This window comes from Maniola jurtina, chromosome 23, assembly GCF_905333055.1.
Source record: "Maniola jurtina chromosome 23, ilManJurt1.1, whole genome shotgun sequence".
NCBI lineage: Eukaryota > Metazoa > Arthropoda > Insecta > Lepidoptera > Nymphalidae > Maniola > Maniola jurtina.
The window spans coordinates 6612998-6629131 of record NC_060051.1 but is presented as its reverse complement, the minus strand read 5'-3'; the positions used below and the strand labels follow the sequence as shown (position 1 = coordinate 6629131).

General features: G+C 37.5%; 1 protein-coding gene across 1 annotated transcript in view; it reads right to left on the bottom strand.

Moving 5' to 3' along the window:
• Positions 1-620: 620 nt before the first annotated feature.
• LOC123877406 overlaps positions 621-16134 on the bottom strand; it is a 77496-nt gene continuing 61982 nt past the window's right edge. Inside the window, exons 3-8 of the mRNA XM_045924172.1 lie at positions 14926-15042; positions 11125-11221; positions 7706-7815; positions 5960-6067; positions 1332-1430; positions 621-902 (exon numbers count right to left, since the gene is read on the bottom strand). Of these exons, the coding sequence (XP_045780128.1) occupies positions 773-902; positions 1332-1430; positions 5960-6067; positions 7706-7815; positions 11125-11221; positions 14926-15042 (661 nt within the window). The 3' untranslated portion in view covers positions 621-772. The remainder of the gene's footprint in view (positions 903-1331; positions 1431-5959; positions 6068-7705; positions 7816-11124; positions 11222-14925; positions 15043-16134) is intronic.

Here is a 16134-nt window from a genome sequence, read left to right as displayed (position 1 = left end):
CGGTCGCAAGCTCAGTTTTTATTTCCAAATAAGCGAAAAGCGGGGATATGCTTTCCGATATGGCAACTTTTAATACTGATAATAATTAATTCGTAATAGTCAAGGAGTCCGTGGCAATAACTATGACTCCACCGTTAGGCAGATTATTAATTATTATTAAAATACACCACAGAATGTTACTTTTACCGCATGTCGTGCTTTGAGAATAATCTGCAATCTATTACTTATATTGAAAAACAATATTAATATTCATGCCTATAATCATTTAATTGACAGTAAAAATGTATAAAATTAAAAGGCTAGATCAACAAGACTGATATTTCGAAGGAAGACTTGTTTTATATTTTGTCAAAATGGTTTTTAATAGCTACTCTAAACTATAGTTATATACTAATACTTAGCAATCTCAATACATGTAAACTAAATTATGTATAACGCGTACCATTAAAAAACAAATTAATTGAAAAGAGCATATTAATCATTCGATTACTGCAGTATCCAGTATCCTGTGTATGAGTGGAGATGGAATGATAAGCGCCACTTCGTTTCGATTCGCTTTGATTCGCTTCTTCATTGGCACGCGAAATATTTGTATTAATGAAAATGAAACCTTTTTAAATATAATTTGCCACCGGCTCCGTAACTATAATTATAATAATACATTGGAGTTTTTAAAGCCAGAGAAGGTTTTGTACGTAAGGGAGTGTCCCGTATGGAATGTTCTCGATCGTTCTGCTTGTTCTGAGACGTTTTCTGGGCTGTTCTAAGTGGTTCAGTAGTAGGGGGCGTACTCGGAGAGGTAGTCGAAGTAGGGGTGGTAGAACGTGCGGCGAACTGGCGGCAGCATCACGTCGGAGTAGCGCGAGAACTGCGACGCTTGGCGATTGCCTGATTGTGGCTTCCTGAGAACAAGAATTTACAACTCAGATTTAGATGCGTATTTTAGAAACAGTTTGTTTGTCTTTAATTTATAGACTAGTGCTAGGGTTGCCAACTTGCCACCTGCTACTTCTTGATTTACGGGTTACCAGCATCAAAATACGGGTTTAAGATTTACGGGAGACAGTGTTTTACATAACTACAACCCGTAAAATACGGGGCATCTGGCAATCTCATTGATTTTCCAGGATAAATCTATCTCCATTCCAAACATATCATGTTGATCCCTTGCATTGTTGAGGCAAACAAAACAAACGAAGAACTTTTGCGTTTTTGTATAAGGATAGTGATAATTCAAACTGAATAACTGTTTTTATTTATCAATTTTTTATATTATTAAATGTATTTTCTCATATTATATGTACAAAACATAGTATCAGTACTGTACTCACTTTCCATGTCTTGCAGCAGGCTCATCGGCCGCATATTCTAAAGGCTGGAGTCCCCTTGGTTCCTGCTCGCCATAAGTGCCGTACACATAGTCCTCATTACTGCAACAACATGCATAAGTATATTAAAACACGTAGCTAGTGGATATAGTACACTAGGTGGATAAACGACATCCAACGAGTTGCAGGGAGCCATTGGATTTAGGCGGCGCAAGACCGTGGTATGTGGAAGCTGGGACGGACCGTGAGTTTGTGGAACCCTGGGCTAATACTACTTGAGTACCTAATTAAGGCCGATTCACACCAATTGCGTACACGTGACACGTGCGTAGTGACGCACGTAAACCCCTAACACACCAGGTTACGCATACGTCCACGCTTTACGCAAGCGGTGTGCCATGTTATACCGTTCCATACATTACGCAATGGTACGCGCTACGTCTACGCTTACGCAATCTGTGTGAACGAGCTATTAATCAACTAACTGCTATTTCGTCGAAAAACATTTCGATAGTGAGTACGCGACACGCCGAACAGCATGAATCCCATTTTACGTGAACAAGACGTGAATGACTGCGTTTGTGAGCAAATTACACCGAAAATAAACGGCAGGGAGTGTACTAAGTACCTATTAGTGGTCAAATATTATAGTAGTATAGTATTATAGGAGAGAAGAGCGTAATAGCGAGAAAATACAATCAAAAACAGCTTCAGGAGATCTGCCGTTTCATTTGATAGGCGTACACATGGTTTAATTGATTTTTTAATTTTTTTTTTAATTCACAATATTATTCATTTTGTCTAACGGGGGCTGAGGGCCCTGTATAAAGCTAAAAACTCCTTATGAAGATCCGGCCATGTGTTGAAGTCCCTACAAGAGATCTATGTCAAGCAATGGACGTCTATCGGTTGATAATGATGATAAAGAGATGATAAAGATCTTTCAAAAGAGCAACCGCCGAGTTTCTTGCTGGTTCTTCTCGGTAGGAAAGGCATTCCGAACCAGTGGTAGATGCTTTTGACGATTCAAAAGAACTTGTAAAAGTCTAATTGAATAAAAATATTTTGAATTTGAAATTGAAATTTGAAAGTAGCTAGTTATAGGTACAGCTTAGTTATAGATAAGTAGAATGAGATGAGAGCCTAGTGGTTAAAAGTTTAAGACGTTGTAAGTAGCTCTTTTATGAGATATCTTTATAGCTCGCCAGTTTTTTCAATCTGTTTGAATAGAATAAATCTCAAAGCCAGAATCTAATAAAATAATAATTCATAGCAATCTTTTTAATTTTCCCCCTTGTTCAACAAGGCTACCGTATTATAAAAGTTTTCAAGACTGAAGAAAAGTTTTAAAGCTGTCTGAAAGTTTGCAGATCTTTAAACAATTTTTCAGCACGGAGTTTTAAGACGCTCAGAAGGCGGAACCGTGTGTGCATAATGTATTATGTCTAAGTACATCCTGGAATATTGGATAGAAGCAGGCAATATTTTCCGGAAGTCCATGATATACAAGGAACCATAAGCTTATTTCGCTATAATCCGCCGAAACCGACAAATCTTTAAAGTACCTACAGCGTGCAGCGTGCGATATGCACCGTCCGTCCTACCACTACTAAAGAAGCAGGAAAAGCGAGCAATACATACCACCAACACACGAATGCACCACACAAGTCTACTAGTACACACTCAACGTACGTGTCACTCCTACACGGGAGCATCCTCAGGAGATGACTCCAAAATCCACCATTGCTAAGTTGCTTTTCCTGCTTCTTTAGTAGTGGGAGGGTTATAGCGAATTAAGATTGTGATTCTTGTATATACCGGACCTACTACCTTACATCCTAAATGGGATGAGTACCCATAGTACGCGACAGATTGAGATGGCAATCAGAGTAAGAGGGAGGGGACGCCCCGCACACTCCCCAGCGCTAACCTGCTGCGGGTGTGCAGGGCGTCCTCACCCCGGTTGCCATCACAACCTAACGCGCACTAAATGTACCTATATCCTACATTCTAAATGGGTACCTACCTACAACCTACATGGATACCTACCTACAAATACCCCACCTAAATCCTAAATGGTTAGGTACCATACATTAATAGGTAATACCTGATTAGGTACCCACATATCCATACAAAGTTGTAGACCACTTACATAAGTTTCAGGAGTTTTACAACCGGGGGCGTATTTTAAAATTTTACCCGGAACTTTGCCCGGAACGAATAAGTTTGGCCGCTATGTCAGATCGTAGAGTCATGACACCTAGCTCAATAACTTTTGTTATGTAAAAGCTTAAATTTACAGAATAGAATAGAACAACAAGGTGGAAAACATTTGTAAGTATACACTTACAGAATGCGCTCAATTTTTTTTTTCAATAAGCTAAACCTACGAAATGTGATGAACGAATTTTTTTTTAAAATTCAGAAACAAGTTAGCCCTTGACGCAATCTCACCTGGTGGTAAGTGAAAATGGAAGGGGTGTGGCAGTTTTTATTAAACCTCTTTGGTTTCTACACGGAATCGTACGAACGCTAAATTGCCTGGCGGCACGGCTTTGCCGGTACAGTGGCAACTAGCCACAGCCAAAGCCTCCCACCAGACCTGAGAATTCATAAAATTCTCCTGCCATCGCAATACCTGCATCGCATTTATAATATTAGTATGGATATCGTTGATTCAGACTCAAACCAAGAGTTTCTACTTCACTCTGCTCAAACTGTGTCTGTGAAATAAGTACTACCTACACACCAGTTGCGTGTTGACAGGCAATCAGTCAGCCAGTGCTGTCTTTTGTTTATGTTGTATCAGATACGAGGAAAAACCACTACACAACTCAAGATTAATGGTCTTTCAACCAATCTGCGAGTTTCATAAAAGCAATTAGGGTGGAGGATCTTAAATGATACTGCCTTTTCAAAGCCGTAAAATTAAATCCAAGCAACATATAAAATGAAACCGGGGTTTGACTTGTTGCTTCATACAATTTCGGGAAGACTTACCTGTATGAGATCTTCGAGCGTCCCAATAGGTATGCGCTGAGCATGGCCACCAAGGGCGTTTTTAACTCCCAACCCAAAAAGAGGGGTGTTTTATGTTGACGTGTGTATCTGTCTGTGGCATCGTAGCTCCTAAACTAATGAACCAATTTTAATTTAGTTTATTTTTGTTTGAAAGGTGGCTTGATCGAGAGTGTTCTTAGCTATAATCCAAGAAAATCGGTTCAGCCGTTTGAAAGTTATCAGCTCTTTTCTAGTTACTGTGACCGTCATTTGTCGTGGGTGTTATAAATTTTTAATTTACACTTGTACTACGTAGAAATCTTACATACTTAACCCGATGTCTTTACGAAGACGTCGGGGAAGACGATTTTCCCCCGTAACCAAAAAAATAAGGTAGGTATCTATGGAATGGATACTGATGAAATACTAGTGGTACTGATAATAGGATTTGGTCCGCGTGGATTTAGGGGACGATGGGGGAATTGCGGACACGGGGTAAATACGGACTAGCAGAATATACTCAATCCCTTTCCCCCGTGCCCGTCGGCCACGATCACTAGTTACTTTCCGCCATCTTCAGTGCCAGGGAAACATTCGCGACGGAAGGCTGAGCACCATTTTTAAGGTAAATAAACTCAAACGTTTTTGTGAGTTTTGATCTAATTTGTAGTGTTTACTATTTTGAGTGTTATGTCTGTAAAATAAGTGACAATAAAAAGCTATATTTTCTATCGATTGCCTCGTTCATATAGAATAGATTACACAAATAACTTTCGATGAGAAATTTTGTTACCTACAAATTATTACCAACTTTTTTTTTTTGGATCTGGTTGGGTTAATTGTGGACAAGCTCGTTGGGGTGAATACGGACGTCCTTAATTACCCCTGACTAGATAATTTGTCAAAAACTAAACCAATTTACTGCTCATTTTCAGATGCCTCGAAAGTATATCAGAAAAAAAGAACGAACGTACAACACCATCGCAACCTTGCAAAAAGCCGTACAAGAAATAAAGGAGAACATAGGTATAACTTTTCGTCAGGCGGAAGAGAATACAGAATTCTTCTTGACAAAGTGAAAAAGGGCTGTTCCAAAAAAGGCATAAAGTCAACTTTTAATAAAATTCAAGAATTCAAGAATAAAAATTTCAAGAAACACACGTCCGTATTTGCCCCAAGGGCTACGGGTAATTACGGACAGACAAGGTTTTGTTTTTCAATCAAAATTTGTAGTCGTTGATTGATCTCCTAGAATAGTTAATGTTAATTTTGTACTTGAATAACTAAAGTTTTATAATTAATAAAGACTGATTGATTATTTCTAATAGTTTGGGTTTTATACGTAATTTCCCTTCAGCGTCCGCAATTCCCCCATCGTCCCCTACTGGTGGAGTGTGGAGTAGAAGCACAAGAGATGGAGATACCTACGAAGGCTATTGGTTGACGTCGATTGATGCAAAAAGGCAAATGAAAATGAAATATATTGAAATGACATCAATTTATTTCATGTTGAACAACTAGCCACTAATCATAATATGACAGAACTCTACCTTCCATTCGGAAAGAAGATTCTACTGAGAAGAACCGCCAAGAAATTCGACAGCTTTACTCTTTTTATTGTCTCGACTTACCCGCGTCCAGCCGCAATCTCTTTGAGTTCTTGCTTCTGTTCTGTCTCGTATTTTCGCTGCAATTCACGGACATGCTCCTCACGAATCAATTTCTTCAGTGCTTCGAATCTAAAACAATAATTTTAGGGTTTTTATAATGCTAATTCTGTAGCTATTGGTGTGCTGTAAAGCGGAATTTACATTACAAAATTAGTAATTAATTGCACGTGTAAACGTCTTATTTGGTAATGCGTGCATTATGAAATTAAACGAAATGAAAGTAATGTCGTGAAGCTAATTTCGTAATGTAAATTCCGCTTAATGGATAGGGTGTACGGATTACAAGGCAGGAGAGGAGACCCGTGCTTAGTTGTGGGCTTGGGATGGGTTGATTACGAGGTGGGTAGTATTTTATGGTGTAATGATGATGATCATGAATATAATAGAATAGGATACAAATATTTTTTACTCAAACAAACTTTTACAAGTAATTTTGAATCGTCGAATGCATCTACTACTGCCACTGGCTCGGAATGCCTTTCTTTCCGAGAAGAACCAGCAAAAAAACTCGTCGATTGCTCTTTTCAAAGATTTGATATATTATTACCTACTAGCGATCCGCCCCATTTTTGCACGGGTAGCTTATTATAATTTTCATAGGGATTTCTAATGTTTTTTGAAATAAAATATAGCCTACGTCACTCAAGAACAATGTAGCTTCTCATTGGTGAAAGAATTTTCAAAATCGGTTCAGTAGTTCCTTCCTACAAACAAACTTACGAACTTTAACTCTTCATAATATTAGTATAGATTATACTGACGGGTCTGCCCGCGAAATTCAAATTTTATTTGATTTTTCGCAATTTGTAAACTAATACGACAAAGTAGGCTTATGGCATTCTAGTTGCGACAGTGGCAGTATCATTTCCACGTGTTTATATATAAAAATAGTAATAAAAATAATTGTAATAAAAATCTTTACTTGATAAGGTCCAGTTTAAGAAATTAGCTCTAGTATCGACTAATTTGTGAGTTACAGTCGATACTAGAGCTAATTTCTTAAACTGGACCCTTTCAAGTAAAGATTTTTATATAAATAGGTGGGGATGATACTGTTATTGTCGCAAATAGAATGCCATTAGCCTACTTTATCATATTAGTTTACAAATTGCGAAAAACCAAACAGAATTTGAATTTCGCGGGCAGAGCCGTAGCATCCACCTTAAAAGTAAATAAGTACCCGCGCATTGCTGGAGGTCAATTCCACGCTCTTTTATCATTTATATGACCTTCGATTCTGTCAATAGACCTATAAATACTCTATGTATACTTTTTTCAGTAGCATACTTTAATAGGTTTTATAAACTCTTGTAAGGCTAAGTCTAAAATTGGTTGAGGAATTTTGTTATACCTAACTGTGCGTCCACACACTGCTCTACTCGCGCAATTAATCGCGACACGCCGCACTAGGTCGCTTGCCTTTGCAACGTGATGGACGTCGAAATTGTGGCAGTGTGTGCGCTATTGCATACTTACCGACAAAATAGGGAGCGATGGGCATGAACGAGGAGCATGCGAGTAACGCGGCCACACTAAGTCTCTGCCTCCGTTCCTCGCTCCTTCCCATGCCACACGGGCAGTGTGTGGACGGGGGGTAAAAGAGTATATTCATTCCCTCAAACGACTTTGGACTTTCTTGAGACGAAGCGTAGGAGTTGTAGGCTTATTACGGTTTCCAGTTTGCTTATTATGTAGATGAATCCTTACCTGTCCCTTTGTGGAGGCACCATGAACGTGGGACCTCCTCGAGGTCGGGAAGGCCCAGAGTATCTCAGTATCTTGCCAGACGTATGTGGTACATTCAACATGCCAAACATCTGTAACAAGCAGGAAAAATATTGTTGTAAGTCAACGATCTCAATAATATACACACTTGTTTGGATATTCCAAACAAGATTTTTAATGCGAATAAAATAAAACCGGCCAAGTGCGAGTCAGACTCGCGCACTGAGGGTTCCGTACTCGAGTATTTTTCCAACATTTTGCACGATAAATCAAAAACTATTATACATAAAAATAAATAAAAATCTGTTTTAGAATGAACAGGTAAAGCCCTTTCATATAATACCTCACTCGGTATATTTATCTTACTTTGAAAATTGAAACACATTTTAATTTTTTTCAATGATGTAACCACAAATTCGCGGTTTTCAGATTTATTCCTGTATTTGTGCTATAAGACCTACCTACCTGCCAAATTTCATGATTCTAGGTCACCGGGAATTACCCTATAAGTTTCTTGACAGACACGACGGATAGACAAACAACGAAGTGATCCTATAAGGGTTCCGTTTTTCCTTTTGAGGTACGGAACTCTAATAATACTCAAATGTTGACCTTTTCTTTAAAGTAGCTACCTTCAGTGAATAATACGTAAGTATTCAAGTACTGATAGGTCTAAGAATTCAAGGTAGGAAACCACCCACTGTTTTTTCTCGTAAACGTATGTAGGATGTAGGTTGCTAACGCCTAGCTAACGTTGCTAAGTGCCTCCCCAGACTGAATGCCTATTAGCTACCTACATTATACGTCTATACCTACACGCTACAATTATATCTATGAAGATTATAGATCCTCCATGAAAATTATTACTACCTACCCATAGACCTATTACTTACCTCCTTATTTGAATACATATTGATATTTTAAACTTATTCCAAAGCGTAAGTTTTATCCAAATAATTGGAAGATGGAAACTGTAAAGTCATATAAAAAAAACATGTGTGTAGTTCATCCGTGATAGAAGTGAAACCTTCAGAACACTAAACTTCAGGACAGGAATGCAGAATATCAGGAGTAGGATAATATAATTGTAGAGTTTATTAAATTTATTTTGATGTTATGTTACCAAGTTTAAAAAACATTTTACATTTTATTTTAAGCTAGCTGATGCCCCGCGACTCCATCCGCGTGGATTTAGGTTTTTAAAGAACCCGTGGGAACTCTTTGATTTTCCTGGATAAATGTACGCCACTCTTCACGTCTTCAAGTAGGTATACTTACTCAAGCAAAAATTCACGTCATGTCAGTCACTTATGATAAAATGTAAAAAATGTTTCCGCAAATAAAGAATCTTGAATCCTGAAGTTATCACTTCAATAATGTTTCCATGATTAATTTCTTCGTTTGAAAGAAATAGCTAATTGTGACGTAGCAACAGAAGTGTATGCATTTGTGAGCAACATGAAAGTGGAATGAATGCAACACGGAATGAATGCTAACAAAGGCAATCGGCGAGCAACAATGCCGGCTCGCGTCAAAGAGCGCGATAGAGCAAATGCGAGCAATTTGCAACGCGCTGAGCTTTTATATCTTCTACTGTAAAAGATAGAACGGCAATTTTACCTTTAGGTTTGTGCACATGATAGGAAGTTGGATTTACGGTATTTACGGTACATTAATACGGGTTAGTCAGTGCCCTGGACGGATAAAGAGCTTTGTCGGACTGAGTAAGGATAAAACACAATCTAGAATGAATTCTAGACAGATTTTTAGGGTCTAGGTCGTCCACAGTGTGTCTTGAATTCTTTAGTGCGCGTTATAAGAAAGAGCTAATTGTGACGAAGCAATTACAGTAGTGCATTTGTAAATAATATGAAAGTGAATTGAACCACAACACGGACTGTAACGTAGCAATAAAAAGTGTGTAACACTCACAGAGTTGATACATTTCTATGGCAGCGCTAGTGAGCAACATGAAAGTGGAATGAATGGCAACACGGAATGAATGCTAACAAAGGCAATCGGCGAGCAACAATGCCGGCTCACGTCAAAGAGCGCGTTAAAGCAAATGCGAGCAATTTGCAACGCGCTGAGCTTTACCTTTTATATCTTTTACTGTGAAAGATAAAAGGGTAATTTTATCTGGTGTTTGTGCATATATTAGGACTTCCAAGACTTCTGTGGAAGTGGATAAAGCAAGTATTAAATGCCATGTTCGTTCGAATTTCAAATGTTAGTAACGATAATGTGCATTAGTATTAGAATGATTTTGTAAAGAGCTAATTGAAGTTTAGAATAGAATGGAATAGAGATATTTTTTTATTCAATAAAACTCTTACAAATACTTTTCATTGGTTCAAATAATAAGAATACCTTACCGAACCAAGCAGGCAGGAATTTTAAAATGGATTGACGCCATGACGTGCCGTGATTATGCTTAGGATGGATGGATATTTCATTGCCTGGACGAAGCAAGAATACAACACGGTTTAGAAAGGAAATATAAGAACCTAACTATAAGAAACAGTCCCTTACACAATTACGTAGGCTAAGAGCGCGTAGGTAGCTAATAACTTAAACGGTAAGTCTCGAAGGTCAATTGCTTCATTGCCCTGTATCACTTTATTATAGCCAGAATCAGTAGGGCTTCGATTAATAGAGTAGAATATAGAGATGTTTTGGACTTTAATAAAGAAAGATTGATTGATAATTATAATTAGTAGGTAGGTATAAGCGGTAAGAGCTAATGGCTTGCCAACCTGTGACAAGTGAATTTAAAACTTTATTATAAATCAAAATAAGTACAAAATTTCGGTAACAACAGCTGCCAAAACTCCCTTAAAATTGAGTAGGTACCTATAAGTTAGTAAGTTATTAAGTCATTGTTTCGATATCGGCCAAAGTTGCGCATTTCAGGGGTTTCCTCGAGTTTTGACGGACATAAAATAGATCAAAGGGAAAAATTATGTAATAAAAATATAATGAATGGCACGTGCAGGTGAGGGTACTTGGAAGGGTCCATTTTAAGAAATTAGCTATAGTACCGACTAATTTGTGAGTAACTCATGTCAAACTCATTATTTTGACTAATTTCTACTGAACACTTTCAAGTAAAGATTTTAATGTAATCCTGTGAAGATGATACTGTCATTGTCGGAATTAGAATGCGATAAGCCTACTTTGTCGTATTAATTTACAAATTGCGAAAAGCCAAATTAAATTTGAATTTCGCGGGTAGACCCGTCTCATGCACCTTAATTGTGTGTGTCAAGAGTGAATAGGCAACTTCTAGGCAAGCGCTCTCCATCTTAGGCTGCATCATCACTTGCTAGCAGGTCTGATTGCAGCCAAGCGCTAGTCTATATAGTTAAAAAAAAAAAATTGATAAGGTCAATGTGACCCACCTCGCCATAGTCTGGTGTGCGCACGACGTTAGGCGGTGCTTTCGTGATGACCCGTCCGTACGCTTCGCGCGGGATGGACGGGTACTGATATCTGAATCTGCAACAAAAACACACCATTATATTTCCTATATCCATACTAATATCACTACCCTTTTTTAGGGATCCGTACCTCAAAAGGAAAAAAGAAACCTTAGTTTTGAGATAGCCTCCGTCACGAACAAAACTGCCAACTTTGACGGCCCCCCATTTCATTATTTTTTAAGATAAAAAGAATAAAAAATATATTCGTATTCTAACTCAACGAGTTCTAATCAATAATACCCCACATGTAAGATTTTTTTTCCAGTTCCTTTCAAAAAAATTGTTTAATTGAATTTCTAATCCAGTATTTAGTTTCGGGTCAAAGTTCTACACAAAATGTGAATTTCAGGGTAGTTACTCATTTTGTCTACGAACCAGAAACCTGTGACACTCGGACGTACAGATAGACAGACAGCAGAGTGACATTAATATTCTTTACTAGCTGATGCCCGCAGCTTCGCCCGCGTGGATTGGTCAGATCCCCTGCAGCATCAGGATTGAGGAGTTGGACTCCAATTTTTTTATGAAACAATGTCGCAAAGTTCCTCTATCGATTAAAAAAGAAATGACGCAAATCGGTTCAGAAATCTCGGAGATTTCGGTGTACATAGGTAGAAAAACAACTCCCTTTTTGAAAGTTAAAAAAGTAGCCTATGTTACGCCCTGGTCAATCCTCTACTTGCCTGTGAAAGTCCCGTCAAAATCGGTTCAGCCATTCCAAAGATTAGCCTTTTCAAACAGACAGACAGACAGACAGACAGACAAAAATTTTAAAAACGTGTGATTCAGTTATGGTATCGTTCAAATAACCATATGAGCTTAATATGAGGTAGTTATTTCGAAATTACAGATAGACACTCCAATTTTATTTATTAGTATAGATTTACTATTTATTCTCTTTGTATACTTACCTACCGTATATTTTAAATTTTATAAAATTATAATATTCTATTTTATAAAACTTGATACCCAGTTTTCAATAGAAAAATAATAATATATCGTAAAGAAGTTTAATGAAGGCTCCCACACAGTATTTATGGAATTCTTGGGAAGACTGCTCAATGAAAGCTGCAAGGTTGATATTAGCCCATGTAGATACAACGTACAGTTAATGAGCCATTCAGAAAACGGTTTTGTCTCAGTTTTTCTTTTATTTCTTAAGATTAGTTACCTCTTTTAATACTTATATTTTTATTGCTATGAAAATAAATGGTTTTGTCTACTTTTATAAAATAAAATCAAATGCCGCATGTATAAAAGATCATAACTTTGTTGATGAAACAATGAACAAAAAAACAATCAACCGTTTTTTTGCTGTGTTCGTAATTTGCCAGGACAAGGTTTTATGAAAGAAAAACCTTCGGCGATTGAGTTGATGATGATGATAAATATAATATTACTAGCTGATACCCGCGACTTCGTTCGCGTGGATGTAGGTTTTTTAAAATTCCCGTGGGAACTCTTTGATTTTCCGGGATAAAAAGTAGCCTATGTGCTAATCCAGGGTATAATCTATCTGCATTCTAAATTTCAGCCCAATCCGTCCAGTAGTTTTTGTGTGAAGGAGTAACAAACATACACACACACACACACACACACACACACACACACACACACACACACATACAAACTTTCTGCTTTATAATATTAGTGTGATGTGATAGTATTTAAGTTGTTTTTTTAAATTCAGATTCATCAAAGGCTGCCTGGTAGAGATTTCTCCAAGCAATAAGGCCGCCTTTGCACACAATTGTTTTTTCTGTTTTCTTCTTTCCGTGTTGTGTTCCTTTACATAAGTAATTGTAACACGTTATTAGTCTAAATGTGTGTCTACGAGTATGTTATAAAGAAAACCTAAGAGAAAATTCTCGTGTTTTTAGAATCAGCGATTTAAGACGTTGATGGTCAATCAGTTTTTCCTTAGATTTTGTTACCGTACCCTTTTCCCAGAGTCATTCATCACTCCGTTCAATCATTCTCGACAAAGGGAACGCCAAATTTTGCGAAATAGGAATAGTTCTTTGACGACAAAGGATTTTAAAATACTGCCTTCGCGTCGATACAATAGACGGAGCATGTTAGTACCTACACGACCGCAAATCCCTCTAGATACCCTGAAAGATTGAAAAAAACCAGCCAAGTGTGAGTCAGACTCGCGCACCGAGGGTTCCGTACTCGGACATTTTTTTCGACATTTTAAAAAACGATAAATCAAAAACTATATACCTACATAAAAAAATATGAAAATCTGTTTTAGAATGTACAGATAAAAAACCCCATAATATGATACCTCACTTGGTATAGTTATCTTACTTTGAAAATTGAAAATACTAATAATTTATTTGTTCATGAACACATTTTAATTTTTTTTTTGTGATGTAACCATAAATTCACGGTTTTCGGATTTTTTTTTTACTTATGCTATACTAGCTGACGCCCGCGACTTCGTCCGCGTGGATTTAGGTTTTTCGAAATCCTGTGGGAACTCTTTGATTTTCCGGGATAAAAAGTAGTCTATGTGCTAATTCAGGATATTATCTATCTCCATTCCGAATTTCAGCCAAATTCGTCCAGTAGTTTTTGCGTGAAGACGTTACAAACATACACACACACACACACACAAACACACAAACACACACACACATACAAACTTGCGCCTTTATAATATTGTTGTGATAAAAAGTTTAGAGATTAGCTACTTATCTACCCCGCTTTTTACAGATATCAAATCTAAGGAAATCTAACCAAATGAATATGTAATGTTCTATAATGTGCTATGTATCATAACTATTATGTTACTGTTATATGTATTTAAGCATACATAATAAACAATAATGTATGCTTAAAAGTCTACTAATAGCTAAAATGCGTTTTTGAAAAATATTATACGATTGAGTAAAATATCAGGTAAATAGGTCGAATAAGAATTTCTATAAGAATAAACTAGAAGATACCTATAAAAACTAAAATTGAATTTCTGTGTCAACTCCCCAAGGCGTTTCGGGTATACGGCAAATATTCCCTACATTTATAAGCCGCATATTTTAGGCGGGGCGAAGTTAAAAATAGAATTTATCGAATATTCTAGAGCATTTTGGTAGGGAAGTTTTTTACGTGGGAAGCATTTTCGTATCTTTAATAAAGAGCCCAAAGAACCAGTGTGGGTGTTGATATGTTCCCGAGTTCGTTCGCATCCGGGACAGCCCGCGAATCCGGGGTTCGCTCCCGGGCGACTCTAGTTTATTGCAACTTTCCGGATTTTTTTCCTATGGTTCCGTAACTCAAAAGTAATAACTCAAAATTTAAATAACCCTAACACAAAAACCTCTATAGGAAAACTAGAAAAGAGCTGATAACTTTCAAACGGCTGAACCGATATTCTTCGATTATTAGCTAATAACACTCTCGATCAAGCCATCTTTCAAACAAAAAAAACTAAATTCAAATCGGTTCATTCGTTAAGGAGCTACGATGCTACAGACAGATACACAGACACATAGAGATACATCAAACTTATAACACCCCTCTTTTTGGATCGGGGGTTAAAAACGGAAGCCTTATAAGGATCATTTTGTTGTCTGTCTGTCTGTCCGTCTGTCGTGTCTGTCAAGAAAACCTATGAGGTACTTCCCTAGAATTATGAAATTTGGCAGGTAGGTAGCTCTTATTCGTGCTTATAGCACTTACGTGTGATCAAGACTTTACTCTGTATGGTCTTACCTAGGTGCAGCGCGCGGCATCGCAGTGTACACCGGCCACTCGTTGTACATGAGCGGGTCGCGGTATGTGTTCACCTCGTTCATAATCTCTGGGGCCCGCGCTTGCCGCTTTGAGAACCTGCGAACGAAAACTTATATTAGTTCTATTGATATTTTAAATCGGAGGTCTCGGTTTTAGTCACTATCGTCTTGTAATCGTTTTCCTTACGATGAATCGATTGACACCATCACCTCATTCATCAAGATCGGCCCAGTAGTTTAGGCGCTACGGTGGAACACACAGAATCTGGATACAAACATACACATGTGTGTATGTATTCTTTGCTACCCGACTGCGGCAAAGCCAAAAGGAAGAGTTTAGCAGTCTATGTCTGTTCGTCTGTAACAAAAAGATGAATAAAATAAATGAAATAAAATGAATGCAATGTAACGGAATTTCCGGATAAACACAAAAGGTCGACAAAAATGATATCTCATTTAAGGCTGGGCCTACATTAGGATTTTTTTTTTATTATTATAACAGTAAGATGTTTCCTAAAATTAATTACAGAGCCTTAATTATAGCTCAACGGTTAAGGAGCGGACTGAATTACAAAAAATCAGCGCGGTTCAAACCTCATCCGTTGCACTATTGTCGTTTACAAGCTTTGTGTAAGTATACGCTTAGTTAGAGGGGAAAGAGGAATATTAAGATTAGACACGTAGCTAATATTTAAAAAAAAATACATTAATATTATATGTGAAAGTTTGGATATTTGGATATTTGCTACTTCTTCACGCCACAATGTCTGAACAACTTTGGTTGGAATGGAGCTTACAGCTTATTCTGAACTAACACATAGGCTATTTTGATCCCAGAAAATCAAAGAGTTCTCGCGGGATTTTTAGAAAACCTATATCTTAGGTTTTCAAGCCACATGCCTATTAGGCGCATCCTCAGGATGCAAGCTATCTCTGTATCAAATTTTCGTGAAAAGGTAGCAGATAAACAGCCCCACTTTCGATTTATGATATTATGAGTATGAATTAATTTCCAAGACTTAGCCAGGAATTGAACCCGGGGCTTTCCACTTATAGCCATAGCGCTTACTCCGACAGTGGACAAAACATTCCTCATTGGGTATCTTGGAATTTAGAAGTAAGCATGTAGACTCAGCCTTAGGAAACTTGGACGTTACAATTGATAGAATTATTTTTGCTCACGGAATGA